Genomic DNA, 13,884 nt, shown 5'->3' with positions numbered 1-13,884 from the left:
GCATCCATGTGGTCTAGCGGTCTAAGAAGCATAGCGTGTAATTATAACGTCCCCAGTTTGATTCCAGCTGGAGACCTTCTTCGGTCTTCTTCTGCTGCCAAACGGAGGCAAAATGCCAGATAAGAGAAGAAAATAGACTTAAGATGTGAAAACGCTGTGAAAATTTTGGTGTGAGTTCATATACACATAGTAAATCCTGCTTCATATTGGCTCTTTTTTTTAGGAAAATCAGTCAGAAACAAAGTGATTAACGCACTTATCCAGGTTTTCTTCTGTCTTTGTGAACTGTGGCTAAAGCTTTTTGGTCAAAGAGACGTTTCAACCGCTGCACACTCAGCTGCAGGGAGCTGAGGTAGTGATTTACACAACCAACAAGCTGCTCCCAAGCTCAGCTACCTCTTAGTGTGGAGCCACAGGGAAGGTGCATGATTCACATCAGGCCCTGCTCGGTGTATAATAGTGCTGAGAAATAAAAAAAATAAAAAATCTCAGCACTTCAGCACGTTAGCAAGGCCTGACACAGAAGTGCTAACAAGTGCTGAAGGACACATGCAGGCCACAAAGGGACATATTCAAATCACTCCCTGCTTTATACACAGAGCTTATGACCAAAAAAACTTGTTTAATCACATTTCCTCTGCAACCTTCAAGTAATAGAAGCGCTAATGTTTTCATATTTTTCTGCACAGAGTTTTATAAAATAACCTTTTGCTGTAAACCTGTCACATTTCTCTCCCACTTGACTTCTTCAGGTAGCCATACAGCTTCTTAATGATGTCGCAGGTCACGGGTCCTGCACATGCAGGATGTTAGCATCCATTAGCTTTCATGTCTAGACGGGACTTAAAGCTATTTTGCGACCCGCTGGTCTCATTCGACTGGCAACGCTCCCAGTTTTAGGTCCTTGTCTAACAGGATTAAAGCGACCCTGGAGGACTTATGCGTATGTCACCTATACGGACACAGCAGGTCAGTAGATGTGATTAAACACACACCCCGGATGCCTGACGTGCAGCAGGTTACATAAGGTATAAGAGGCTGAATGAGGTCTCTGTCAACACACTAAACTACCACAGAATGAACCTGAATGAAAATAAAGTAGTTACGGCTTAATCCTGTATAAAGTCTGCGGTGACGTAGGCGACATTCGCGTTCTCTTTTAGAGTTAAGAGTTAGTTTGGGGTGTTAATAAGGACGAGGTGATGGTTTTAAAAAGGTCAAATTAAGTAAAAATGATATCAGCGTTTTAAGAGACATGGTTTTTAGGCCTCTTTTCGTTAATTGTCTACTTTACGAACTGGGCCAGCAGCCTCTCAAATGTGCAGACCGGGACACTTCAGGCCAAAACATGAGCAAATGGAAACTATGCCGAGTCATTTTTTTACGACCAGCTGCTCTCGGTGCATTAAAAACTTGGTTAATTCCAGGTTGGGTGCAGATTTCAGCGACAACATCTCCCGTTGTTGTCACTGAAATCAGCGCTGATGGTTGTGTTGTGTTTCTCTGTGCAGTCGGAGCCGCTGGCGAACTGTGGATTTTATTGCTGACTCTCAATAAAAACCTCCTCCGTAACGTGGTACTTATCCAGCTGCTCTGGGTTTGGAGCGGCAGCGGCCTGGCAGTCTGGCTTCGAACCTCAGACCCTTGAACAGTGAAATCTTTGATAGAATAACATGCAAAAGCAACAAAAGAAATGCTGTGATGGCTTGTGAAAGACTGGAGCATGGTTGGGATGAACACAAAAGGCCACTATTGGGCGCCTCATTTGGAAGACCAAGCCCCAAATACCAGATCTGATCCGCATGGGTTCCCTCTCACAACCTTAGTAAAGATTCCTGGGCTCTTCTCTCCACAATACAGTTTTCAGTCCATTGTACACACACAATGAGAGTCACTAGCATTCATAACTGAGATACTCTTGAACTGAGTGACCACTTTGAATTCAGTCGGGGACAAGATTCATAGTCAGAAATGAAGTTAAGCCTTTGTTGCTGATGGATTTCCACTGATAAACGGCAGATTAGAAAAAGTTAGTAGTAGTAGAGACTTTAAATCGATGCATTTGTTGTTTTCTGATTAAATGAACTGTGTTGTATTGGAAACTCCCCCTTATCTCTTAATATTCATACAGGTTCATCCAGGCGTCCCCGATATTTTGGCTTAATTTAGCATATTAGCATGCATGCATTTGCTAATTAGTATTAAAGACAGTTCAGCTGTGCCAATCTTTGCACAGAGACAGAAAGCATTCCTATTGGCTGTTCTATGAATTTTACTGCAGATGCACGTGCACGTCCTGGTTGCTATGGCTTCATTGTCCTGTCATATCTAAATGTGTTGTGTTGTCTGAGCAGGTAGATACTTGGAACACCACACACTCGGCTTCAAGTAAAAAAAGGAGCTTTATTAGGACAACGTTTCGGCACAAAGTCTTTGTCAAGTCTAAACACGCAGGTAGATTCACCACAAACAAGGTGATGAGTGGCTGAACACTAAATGTTGCTAATAGGTTAGCTTTCTGCGAATATAGCCAAAGGCAGGGGGGTAGCAGTGCTGCATAATGTGCATGAAGTGCTTGTATTAAGAGCTGCAGGGGGACGGATATATTTAAAAATTCTGGCTCTTTTCCCCCTCTTCTAATTTTTTTTTTTTTTTTGCCAACCTCAGCCTAAAAGGACTCCCTTGTATGATTTAGATAAGGAAGTAAGACATACCCACAGCTGAAGCACCAACCAGGAAAAGAGTGTTACAACCTGAAGTAATGCAAAAATGCCTTGTTTGTTGTAATGATGTAAGACAATTAAGAAATATTCACCTGCTTTTCTTTCTAAATAATCAATAAATGATCAAACTGTGCTAATGCTAATTCACTCTGTCACCCAGCTTCAAATCCTTTCAGCTCTACAGTACAGTCTGGTTCTGTACTGAGGGTCATTCGGGGCCCGACAGTGAATTTTTTGCCAAACACTCCAGGGCTGGTGACACTAGAAAGTGTGAAAGAGACAGACATGCATGACCAATGTGTGTGTTCACTACACTCACACTCAGGCAGAGAAAAGAAAAACCTTCCCCACACACTTCACTTCTGTTTTTTCTTTTTTTCTTTTTTTTCTTTTGCCATGAGCTCCAGGGCTCACGTGTAGTCACGCTCCCACGTGCTCCTCCTATCTGTCCAGGGCTGAACAAAAGCACTGACACTGGCCCTTACAGCTGGCCCGGCGTCCAGGGGAGGGCCACAGCACGAGGGGTCGCAAACACTTGACGGAGCGTTGATCTTGACCTGCCAAGCAGGACGCAGTGTCAACAAAAGCCACGTGGGATGAGACAGTATAAGAGCTCGAAGCCGAAGTCTTTGTGTTTGCAGTGGATTGAGTCATCTTTCCTACAGACACAGCTGTGGTTCGCTGAACTCACAAGGCACGACTTGTCCTCAGTGTGAGTTAGAAGGAGACGTTAGCTGTGTCTGAAATCACTCTCCTTCAATCTCCACTGGAAAAGAAGCATCAGGTTGTTTCCTCTATAGATCTGCTGCCATTAAGTACTTTCACTCAAGTAAAGTTTTGAGGTACTTGTACCTTACTCAAGTATTTTTATTTTACACTTCCATCTCTCCACTAAATCTCAGAGGGAGGAATTGTACTTCAATTTACTTTGCAAATTTAGATTTGACACACAAAATGTGTTTAAATGAAGAGATCTTATGCAGAGTTATCATTGTAAATCAGAAGCTACACTGTTAAAACACCCATTACATGTTAATGCATCAGTATTAATGAACAAATAATATACATGGTAATGACACACTGACGGGGGCTGTTCTGATACTTTTTAATACTTTAAGCCAAGTAAGATTTTGATTTGCAGGACCATCGTTGATGCTGAATCTGAAAACTTCTCACACTAGTGCTCTGCAGACATGAAGCATTGCATTGTGGGAAGTAGATAACTCAATGCAAACACTCTGAGGTAGCTATGCAAACAAACACTAGTGTGCTAAGTAGCAAACACGATTACAATCATTAGCATCTTTGTCTGTCATTTAGTTAAAGGTCCAGTGTGTTAAATGGGGGGAAAACGGTGATATCCAGTGTTCAGATTCTAGATTGCAGCGCTCACTTGCTCCCATCGGCAAAGTGACGGTGGCCCCCGAGGACAAAAAAGGTTGTTTACCACGACTGGGACAACTGGGAGTATTTCAGGAGCATGGAGCAATGAGGTGAAAGATCTAAACCATTTTACTGCTCTCCTCCTCCTTCTTATTCCTTAGTTTATTTATGAATGCGAAACTCGCAAAACATGCTCTTCGTCTGGCTGGATTTTCCATTCGGGCTGCCGTACAAACATGGCGGTACAAGATGGCGATGCTCTCTAAAGCAAGACCCTTATATGTATATATAAAAGAAAAATTACAAGGCTACGAAAACCAAACAAATTTTATTTTATAGCGATTATTCACTTATATTCGTGGGTCGTATATTCAGATTTGGCCACTAAACCTTGACAATTATTACACACTGGACCTTTAATTGCAAGATGTGCAAAAGTTGATCCATGTTTGTTAAAAAGAAATAGTTAAATCTGAAAATGTTGTCTAAAATGAAAAAAAAAAGGTATCAGAAGTTGCATAAACCTGTTTTATAGTCTCGCACGTAGCTGTAACGAGCTGTAAACACACTGAGCTCATTGTTACTGGATATGACAAACTTGTTAGCAGAAAGAGCAACACTCATCAGCCCGCATGTGTTTTGTTCTTTTCTTAAACGTCTGCTGTTACTCTGACTCACAGTTGTGATCTTGGAGACCCGTCTTTCACAGTGGCAATTATTTATGACTCCCTCTATCACATTAGATCATTCTGCTACATTAAATCAAGCACATAATTCCCAAGTCAGCACATTCTCCCTCCGATCCGCCCTGTGACGCACATAAACATCACCTCACAGTGAGTCTGGCTCGCTGCTCAGAGACGACGGCCCGTCTGTTTTTAAACAGCAGTAATAGACGGGATTAACCAGAGCTGGTTAGCGGGCACCCCCCGCTGTTGGCTGGCACACACCAGATGGGTCTCTGGGTAATCCCACAGTGGGATCAGGGGTAGACCCTGTGGTGTGGGCGCGCACAATCTACACTGGATTAATTGCTGACAAATTAAAAACAAAAGAAAACACATCAGAAGACTTTGCATTGATTTAAAGACGTCTCCAGCTGCCAAGATTAGCAGATGGTTACATACAGTTGTGTGTAGGAATTAAAGGGATACGCCAACATTTTTTTTTTCGTGTCTTGCCTCACTCCCGAGTCCATGACAAGCAGATAGACACCATCCTTTCGACTGTGCGTGCAGTAACAAGGGAGATACGAGCAGAGCTGGCACACTGTTAATTAGCTTAGCTCAAACGCTGTAAGTGCATAGGTAGTGTTAGCTTGCCTCCACCTAAAGTCATCAGAGAAACTCTTCAGCAACTCTAAACGAACCGATCTTCGTCTCAGAGCTGACAAAACTCTCCGGTAAGGCATCTTGAGCGGTCAAATGCCAGGACGAGATCAGTCAAAACGGAGGGTTCAAGCAAAGACGGTTTATTTTGGTTCAAGCTAGGTACATCAAGGGTAGGTTAGCTACCTGTTTCAAAAAGCACAAATTCTATCTTCATGGTTTTCTGTATGTAAAGGGCAACGGGTGTTTTATTTTGTGAAAGTAACCAAAGTGCATTGGTCACAACGGCTAGCTTAAGTAGCGCCGAATTTGTCCAAACAAAATTGTAAACAGCTGGTATTTAAACAAATTAACGACGCTGCTGATCTAAACGGCTACTTTCTCGCCTAAACATGTTTGAAATATCGATTAAGTGATATATTTACAGAGTTTAGAGCTAATTTCAAATCAGCTTCTGACTGCTGATTTCGGCTCAGGTAGGAGGCAGGCTAACGCTACCTATACACTTCCAGCATTTGAGCTAAGCTAATTAGCGGTGCGCCAGCTCTGCCCGTCTCTCCCTTGTTACTGCACACACAGTCGAAAGGATGGTGTCTATCTGCTGGTCATGGACTCGGGAGTGAGGTAAGACACGAAAAAAAAATGTTGGCGTATCCCTTTAAACTGTGACTTTCCAGATGTGTTTTTTTTTTAGAAAAAATGACATAATTATGCATCACGTCACAAACACTGTGCATCAAGAGAAAACTTAGAAGAGGTCGTGTTTGATATGCGATTGAATCTGGACCCGTTGAGACCGAATGTGGATGCGTGAAATCACCAGTGAAGTCATCTTTATGTGCCCCTCCTCCCCCCTGCAGCTGAACAAGTTATGGAAAAAGTTTGACCGTAAAGATTTTAATCAGGAGTGAATATGTGGCCCATCGTTTCTTCACGGGTCCCCGGAGCAATGACTCATCATCCTCAGAGAGAGAGAGAGTGTGTATGAGTGTGTGGATGCTGCCTGACCCCTGATGTGATTTCCTTTATTCACAAATAAAATGAAAATGGCCCGTGGCTGCGAAGGAACGATGACTGAAAGTGTAGATAGATGATCGTATCCATATGTTATTTGGAGCAGGGTCACCAAAAAGAGGATGATGTGATACAAACACAAGGAGCCCCGCCCACTTTGACACTCGTCGTCTAAAGAAATACAGCCTGCATGGTTTGTGTTGTGTTGTGTTGTGTTTGTTGATCCTTCATATAGAGGGTGAGAAACGGCCGGTGTGTGTGTGTATCTGTGTGGTAACGCTCAGGCCTCAGTTTCCCTCCGATCCCTTCCTGCCCATTCAATCCTGCAGCCTCGGCTCTAAATGAAGGCCGAGTGGCAGCTTTACGACCTTTAGGAAATAAAAACTAAGACGACTAATCCTGCCCTCCCACCAGATATTCTCCCTCCTGAACCCTCGACAGACCTTCACTCTGCTGCTGCTGCTGCATACATGTCTCGTACTAACAACCAACCAACCCCTCCCTCCTTCCCTCCCTCCTTTCTTCCCTCCATCCCTTTCCTCCAATGTCAACCAGGTCGATTCCCTAGAAAGACTCTGCCGGTGTGAAATTTGAGATATTTTCATAGAGATTGTCGGAGCAAAGGTGAGACGGGGGGAAAAAACAAACGGATCTGACGCTGTAAACAGCTTTAAAAACTGAGGATTAAGAGACATGGAGATAAAGAGGTGAAGGGGGAAAAAAGACAAGAGACAGATAGATAGAAAGAGAGACACAGAGAGAGAGAGAGCTGGTGATCCCAGGATTCCCAGTATTGATCCGAGATGCTTCTTCTTTTTCTAATCTCTTCCCCCCCCCCCCCCCCCCCCCGGTAACCTCAGCTGGATTGGACATCCAGCCGCAAAAAAGCAATTTGACCCCCACCGCTGCCCTCGCGGGGTCACCCTTTAGTGACTCCTGACTCGGAGGTTGTCATGGAGACGGAAAAATTATGTCGCGGAGCCCGGGTGGACGTGTTAAGAGGCTTGGATCCGAGCCCAGTGCTCCCCCGTGGCTTTTCATCATAGGGGCCTATAAGGAGACGGCAGCAGAGCGTTATTGCACCGTTATTTATCTGGGTGGGTTGTAACTTCTGTGTTGTCTTGTTTTTTTTTGTTTTTTTGTTGTTGTTCTTGTTGTTTAACGAGAAGAGGAGGAACCATGAAGGTTGTTTTACTCTCCTGGAGTTTTATGGATCTCAACGCATCATTAAAGTTTGCTCAGACATTCATGATCCTCAGAGGATGGATCCTCCTGACTCTAATAACAACACCCTCAGTTTTTATATGGTGCAACCTGCAGATCGGAGTTTTCACTGAGTGGTTCCTCCTCTTTTAGCCAAACAGTGAGTTTGTGTTCACATTTTATACATTTGAGTTGAATCCTTCGACTTCTCAAGTTTGGTTCGTCCAGTGCTCTAGTTTATACCTGCATCCATCCTCTACTGTGCTTTGTGTTGTGAGTGAATTAGAAAACACCCTAACATATGAACTACTAACATGAATATTATATCATATTATAAAGCCTGGACTACTGTTTCCAAAGTTCAAATATTTTGTTGGCGTCCTTTATTTATGTTACTTAAAGCCTTTTTGTTTTGGCTGTTCAGGCTGTAACAGCGGCACATTAGCATGCTAGCGTTATGACAAAATCATCAAATCCTGAACACATAGCCTACACAAATCAAATGCCACAAGAATATTTTAGCACATTTCGTGCTAACTTTAAGCAAGGAAGTAAACTTTATAAACAAAGTTAGAGTGTAGAGCACAATGTTGCTTATCTCTCCAACAGCAAAATGGAAAAGATAAAGATGGTATAGCACTAAACAGTGTCGGACATGTTTTTGCTGCATGACTAACCTTGTTACGTGAGCATGTTAGCCCGCTGGTGTTAGCGTTCAGGTCCAAACAATGCTGAACACAACTTCTGCTACAGCCTCATTTAATATTAAACTTTATTTAGAATCTGAATATAATCATGTGTAACTTACTACTGAATAAGAAGCTGATATATAATCTCTCTCTCTGTCGTCAGATAAGTCCAGTTTTCTCTGATATTGCATCATCATGATTAGCATGCTAGCATTTATCTTAAGGCATTTTGTCTTGTCCTGAAATGCTGCTGTACAGCTGAGGGAGTGTAAGGAACTCTTCATGCGTTAAATTGGTTATATAACAGGGAAAGGTCCACTCTGTAAACGGGCTAGCTATTACTAAAATAACTCCTTTCACCTCCACTGACCACAACATAATTACCAGCCAGCTACATTCATTCTCTCAGAAAATGGCAGCACAGAAATAGAAACAAGCCTCCGGATCATCATTCATTCACGATTCAGAGTCAAGCTGTTGCTCAGACAATTAATCTGATCCTTGTAACTTTTTTTTTTTTTTTTTACGATTAATTAGTTGCCTCTTTGCAGTCGCTGCATGTTTAGGACATTCAGGTTGTTTGTGTCCTTTGGTTGACTGATGTAAATGTGAGTTTTCTGGAGGTTTTTTTTGCAGCTCAGAGGTGAAGCTGCGTCTGATTTATGTCACACGGATCCAGGGATACACCTGTCTGTGTGTGTGCGTTTCCTCCGTCTCAGCTCTGACACATAATCCCAGAGGCTTCCCTCTCTCGTGTCTTCCCCTGTCAGCCTCCATAACAGCCCGGAGAACAGGAGGCAGTGGCAGAGCGAGAGTGACTGTGTAAATGTGTGACTGGAAACATGCAAAAAGAGAAACGCACACAACACAAGGCAAACTCGCTCCACGGCTGCAGCTCAAGCAAAGTCGATCAAGCTCGTGTCGGCACAGCAGCATCTTCCCTTCGCTGCAATACACCATCATTCACACCTTTTTATTCTCAGAGAGAGAGGATCTCAGTTGCAGAGTGTTTGGGTGTTTTTTTTTTTTTCGTTGGGGCTGATTGATGCCTCCACATGCCCACAGTGCGTCTCAGCTGCTGAAAACACCACATCGCCATGCAAATTTATTCAGAGACCAGCTGCTGTGTCAAGATGATTCTGCAAAAGACATCCTTGAAAGTTTTTAATGAGCTCACCGTTGTGAATAATGGGGACGGAGAGGTCGCAGGAGTCAAAGATGTGCGTGCATCTCTTCGCCTTGCTTTATAATATGTGCATGCATTTACGTCCATCCACTGGTAACAAGTCTCACACACATACGCACACACAGAGGAATGGTTGGTATGCAGGTCAATAATGTTTGACCTGGAGACCGGACCTTGTATTTGTTGCATAATATCGTATTTGAGCCGCAACTTAAGAGGTTTGTGGAAAAGCAAGAGGATTAAACGGTGGTTATGGAGAACGGTTACAGAACTGACATGAATAGGCTAGAAGCAACGGTTTCTGCCGGTTATGAAATTATTCCGCAATAATTATAAAATGTAACATGACACATCAGAAAATCTGGTGTTCCTCCTCACACAAGCGGGTGTTTCTGTTTAAAAAAAAAATCACCATATTCCTCTTTCATGTTTCCTCTAAAAAGGTGTTTTATTTTATTATTCCTGCATCCTGCTTCGTTACCAGCAGGAGAGCGGGAGATCACGCTGTGTTTGTTTGCATTTAAATCACCAGGAATTGTTCTTGCACTAGTCTAGATATTATTTCTTTGAAAAATTATGATTTCAAAGCACTTCCTTTGATGAAATTGTCACGAAACAACAACCTTTATGTTTCCACCTACAGTAAAGCAGCGCCTGTGTGTTTTTTTTTTAAATATTGAGTATATCTGAGGTACAGTGAAGTGAAACGGCCTCAGGTGGTTTCAGTCCAAACTGACTAACCTCTGAACCACCGCGCCACTAACTGATGTCATTTCACTGTCAGCAGCTGGCACACTGGAAGGACGGGAATCAAACTAAATGGATTGTTGTTGGTTTTTGGGAGAGGGTGGGAGGAGGAGGAAGAGTGGACCCCACCTCCCCCACTGCTCCTCCTCCTCCTTTAACAGCCTCGTTTTGCTGATTCAGCTCTAAATGAGGTGAAAGGTCACAACTCAGGATGGATCCAATCCAATCCAATGGATTTTCTATTTCAGATTATACAAATTCAAATATATTCAAAGCTACATTAAGGTTTTTTATGAAACCACAATGAAGAAAATGTATTAATATGTTTGGAAACATTTGCTTCTTTACACACTGTCTGATATCGCTCTCTCTTTTAGCTCCTTTTTTGTTCTCCTCCACCTCCTCAAGAAAACATCTGTTTTAAACTGCAAATGTTTCATTATGTTCATAAATTAGTCATTAATTTAGTCAACAATATGACCATAAAAATGAACCAAAACAGTGAAATCATGAGCCAGAAAACCAGAATAATTAGATTAAAATGCTAAAATACACCACAGAGCTGCAGAATCAGATAACTAAACCCCTGTTTTACGATTCTTTGGCAATATAAAATAAATATTGAATAAATCAGCTTTAACTTATTTATAATCCATTCAACAAGAATATTTGACCCATTTCCTAACCCATAGAGACGCTCATTCACTCACAGATAACAAAGGGATGTTCTGTACAGTGCTTCGATTTATTAAGTCTTCAGTGTTACAAAAAATGTACAATTTTGTATAAACACTATCGTTGTAGTAAATGAAACTTAACCTGTGTGTGGCCATGAAGGGAATGCACTTGGGGTTTATTGTTCCATGGCAAAATGAAATATAATATAGTATCATCCGGTTGCTCTGGAAAAGTCCCTCAGTCCGGCACAAACACAAGAAACGTGGAATAATAAATATTCTGGGGAGGATCCATACATCGTGGAACAAAAAAAAAAACAGACAAACAAACAGATATTCATGTTGGATATAATCTTGTGCAAGCTTGTGAAAGAATATAAAGACATTTTTAAAATCTTAACTCTACATTTTTCTTCACCAAACACCTGCCACATGGATGTTAATGTGTTCGTTTTCTTATATTAGTCCTACACGTACGGGCAAATGTCTTGTTAGAAATCTTTAAAACAAGTGTAGAAAAGCACTTAGTGAAGACTAACTGATAAGGTTTCCTTTAAATCTGTATCTTAAGCTTTCAAAGGGCAGCGGAACAACGAATATGTCAATACTGCTTCAGTTATTATGAGCAAATCCATTTCTCCCGACCCTCAGGCCAGTGGGTAATTGTTGTTTTGTTGGCACCGATCGCTCCCCCATTAAAAAAAAAAAGGGGGCCATTAAGCTTGGAAGTGTCTCAACAGTGGATAAATCTCTTAAGGTAGCGTCCACACACACGAGCGCTCCTCGCCAAAGAGTTCATCTCTTCCTGTTCCTGTTGTGCTTCACCATCTTCTTCCTCTTCAGGATCATCTCGTACAGTTTCTCCAGGCCCGGCTGCAGCCCCTGGCCGTTGACGGCGCTGCAGCTCTGCACGTGATGCAGCGTGTACGTGCTCAGTTCGTGCACGGACAGCAGCTTCTCCACCTCGCCCACGGACAGCGCCGACTCCACGTCCTGCTTGTTGGCCAGGATGAGCACGGGGACGCCCTGGTTCTCCGAGGTGCGGGTGATCTTGTGGAGCTCCACCTTGGCCTCCTCCATGCGCTCCAGCTCGGTGGAGTCCACCACGAACACCATCCCGTCCGTCCGCCGCGTGTAGGACTTCCACAGCGGACGCAGCTTCTCCTGCCCGCCCACGTCCCACACCTGGAAGTTGATGGCCCGGGACGTCCCCACCGCCACCTTGATCTTCTCCGTGTTGAAGCCCTTGGTGGGGATGGTCTTCACAAACTCCTTCAGCTTCAGCCGGTAGAGCAGCGAGGTCTTCCCGGCCGAGTCCAGGCCGATGACGACCACGTGCAGCGACTGGAAGTTTGGCAGGAACGGCGTGTTGGGAGCGATGTCGGTCAGCTGGTTCCCCATGATCCAAGACTCACACCTACTTCAGCTGAGGTGAGGTGACAGATTCCTGGTTTAATCCTTTTCTGCAGGAGATTGGCATGTGCTCCCTGTCGTCAGAGGCAGATGGGATCAGATGGTGTGGAGACCTTATCAAAACACACACACACACACTCAGAGTTAACATTTAATGAGAAGACAATGGGTGCTTAAGGAATGTGTGTTTAGCTGCTATCTCACAGCAGAGACGGTGAGATGTTTATCAGCGGAGACTCATCTACAAACACTTGATGCAATTTCACCCCGTCGACTCGTGACACCTTCACTGTCTGTGCAAACTTCACATTCTCTTTCTTAAATCGTCTAAAACAACAACAACCACCACGGCGGAGGTTTTTTCAGTGCACAACAGTTAATTAGGTGTCTGAGGTTATCTAGATTCTTATTTGCTGAGGGTTAATCCTCTTACTGCTGCTAAAACCTGAAGGGCTTTTCTTTTTCTTGCATGATGGCAGGAGGAGATTGATTTCAATGCTGTGCATGGATGATATGTATTCTCTCTGGTTCACTCTGCCAACTGTCTATGAGGACTAGCTGCTGCAGCACTAATCCGCTTGTTGTTGACATCCTGATACCCATCAAACAGCTGCCCCGCCGGACACAAAAACAGCCACTGGGATGTTGTTATTTACTTGTTGTGACCCTGAACACAACATGCACTATCACTGTTTATGGAGGTAAAATGTGCTGACATCATGCTTCGGTTTTTATCACTTCACTTCAGTGTATTTGAGATTATTCTACTGGGAATAATCCACCTTTAGTTTTTCCACCTCCTCTTCCTCCTCCTGCTGCACATCTAGTTTAGATTAAATGTTTTAATTATGTTTAATTTGAGCAAATCGGTGAAATAACTTCATGATTCCCCACCAACAGCGCCTGTTAGATTAACTTTAAAAGGTTGGAGATTAAACGCTACTAATGCGTTAATATAAACGAGCCTGCAGTTTACACACAGCATCCCAGAATGCAAACATGAATTAATAAAAACACATCCATACCTTCTGCAGGCGCCGTCACAGCATCATCCACAAGAAATAAACGCGTCCATAGTCCAATCGGTCGACGGTCGGTAGTCCTAGTCCCGGTGCTCACATCCGCTCCTCCAGCAGCTCTGAGCCGATCTGAGATCTGAAGCGACTTCACTGCACGGCACCTAAAGGCTGGGTGACGTCACGGCCACCTGGACCGGCTCAACCACGCCCCCTGCAGGTCAACCCCCAGATAACACTGACTGAAGTGAGATTTAAAATAGCATCTTAATGGTTTTTAATGAGCAGCAGGTTAATTTGAGGTTATTTATTTCAGATAAAATATCAAAATATCAAAAAAAAATATATATAAAATGTGAATGTAGGATCAAAAAGCTGCAGCTTCTGTTCCCTCTGTGATCAACTGCAGGATATTTATATCACAGTGTGCTGCTGTTTATTTCCCAAACCTCAAAACCTCACAGCAGCACAGTGTTTCCACCTCAGCGCTGGACAGTTCAGTGAT

General features: G+C 43.2%; 1 protein-coding gene across 1 annotated transcript; it reads right to left on the bottom strand.

Moving 5' to 3' along the window:
* Positions 1 to 10,999: 10,999 nt before the first annotated feature.
* Positions 11,000 to 13,502, bottom strand: arl4d (ADP-ribosylation factor-like 4D). Its single transcript, XM_085761429.1, has 2 exons — positions 13,389 to 13,502; positions 11,000 to 12,476 (listed from the first exon to the last, which is right to left on the bottom strand). Exon 2 carries the CDS (start codon positions 12,349 to 12,351, stop codon positions 11,746 to 11,748), a length of 606 nt encoding a protein of 201 aa, XP_085617555.1. The 5' UTR covers positions 12,352 to 12,476; positions 13,389 to 13,502; the 3' UTR covers positions 11,000 to 11,745.
* Positions 13,503 to 13,884: the final 382 nt, after the last annotated feature.

The sequence above is a fragment of the Trachurus japonicus genome, chromosome 19 (genome assembly GCF_045865225.1).
Source record: "Trachurus japonicus isolate A0001 chromosome 19, Traja_1.0".
In the NCBI taxonomy this organism is placed as follows: Eukaryota; Metazoa; Chordata; class Actinopteri; order Carangiformes; family Carangidae; genus Trachurus; species Trachurus japonicus.
Note: the sequence above shows the minus strand (reverse complement) of the source record. Positions and strands in the feature narration are given on the sequence as shown.

Excerpts from the sequence above, each read along its gene's own strand:
- arl4d (XM_085761429.1), bottom strand. The coding sequence starts at position 12,351 with ATGGGGAACCAGCTGACCGACATCGCTCCCAACACGCCGTTCCTGCCA.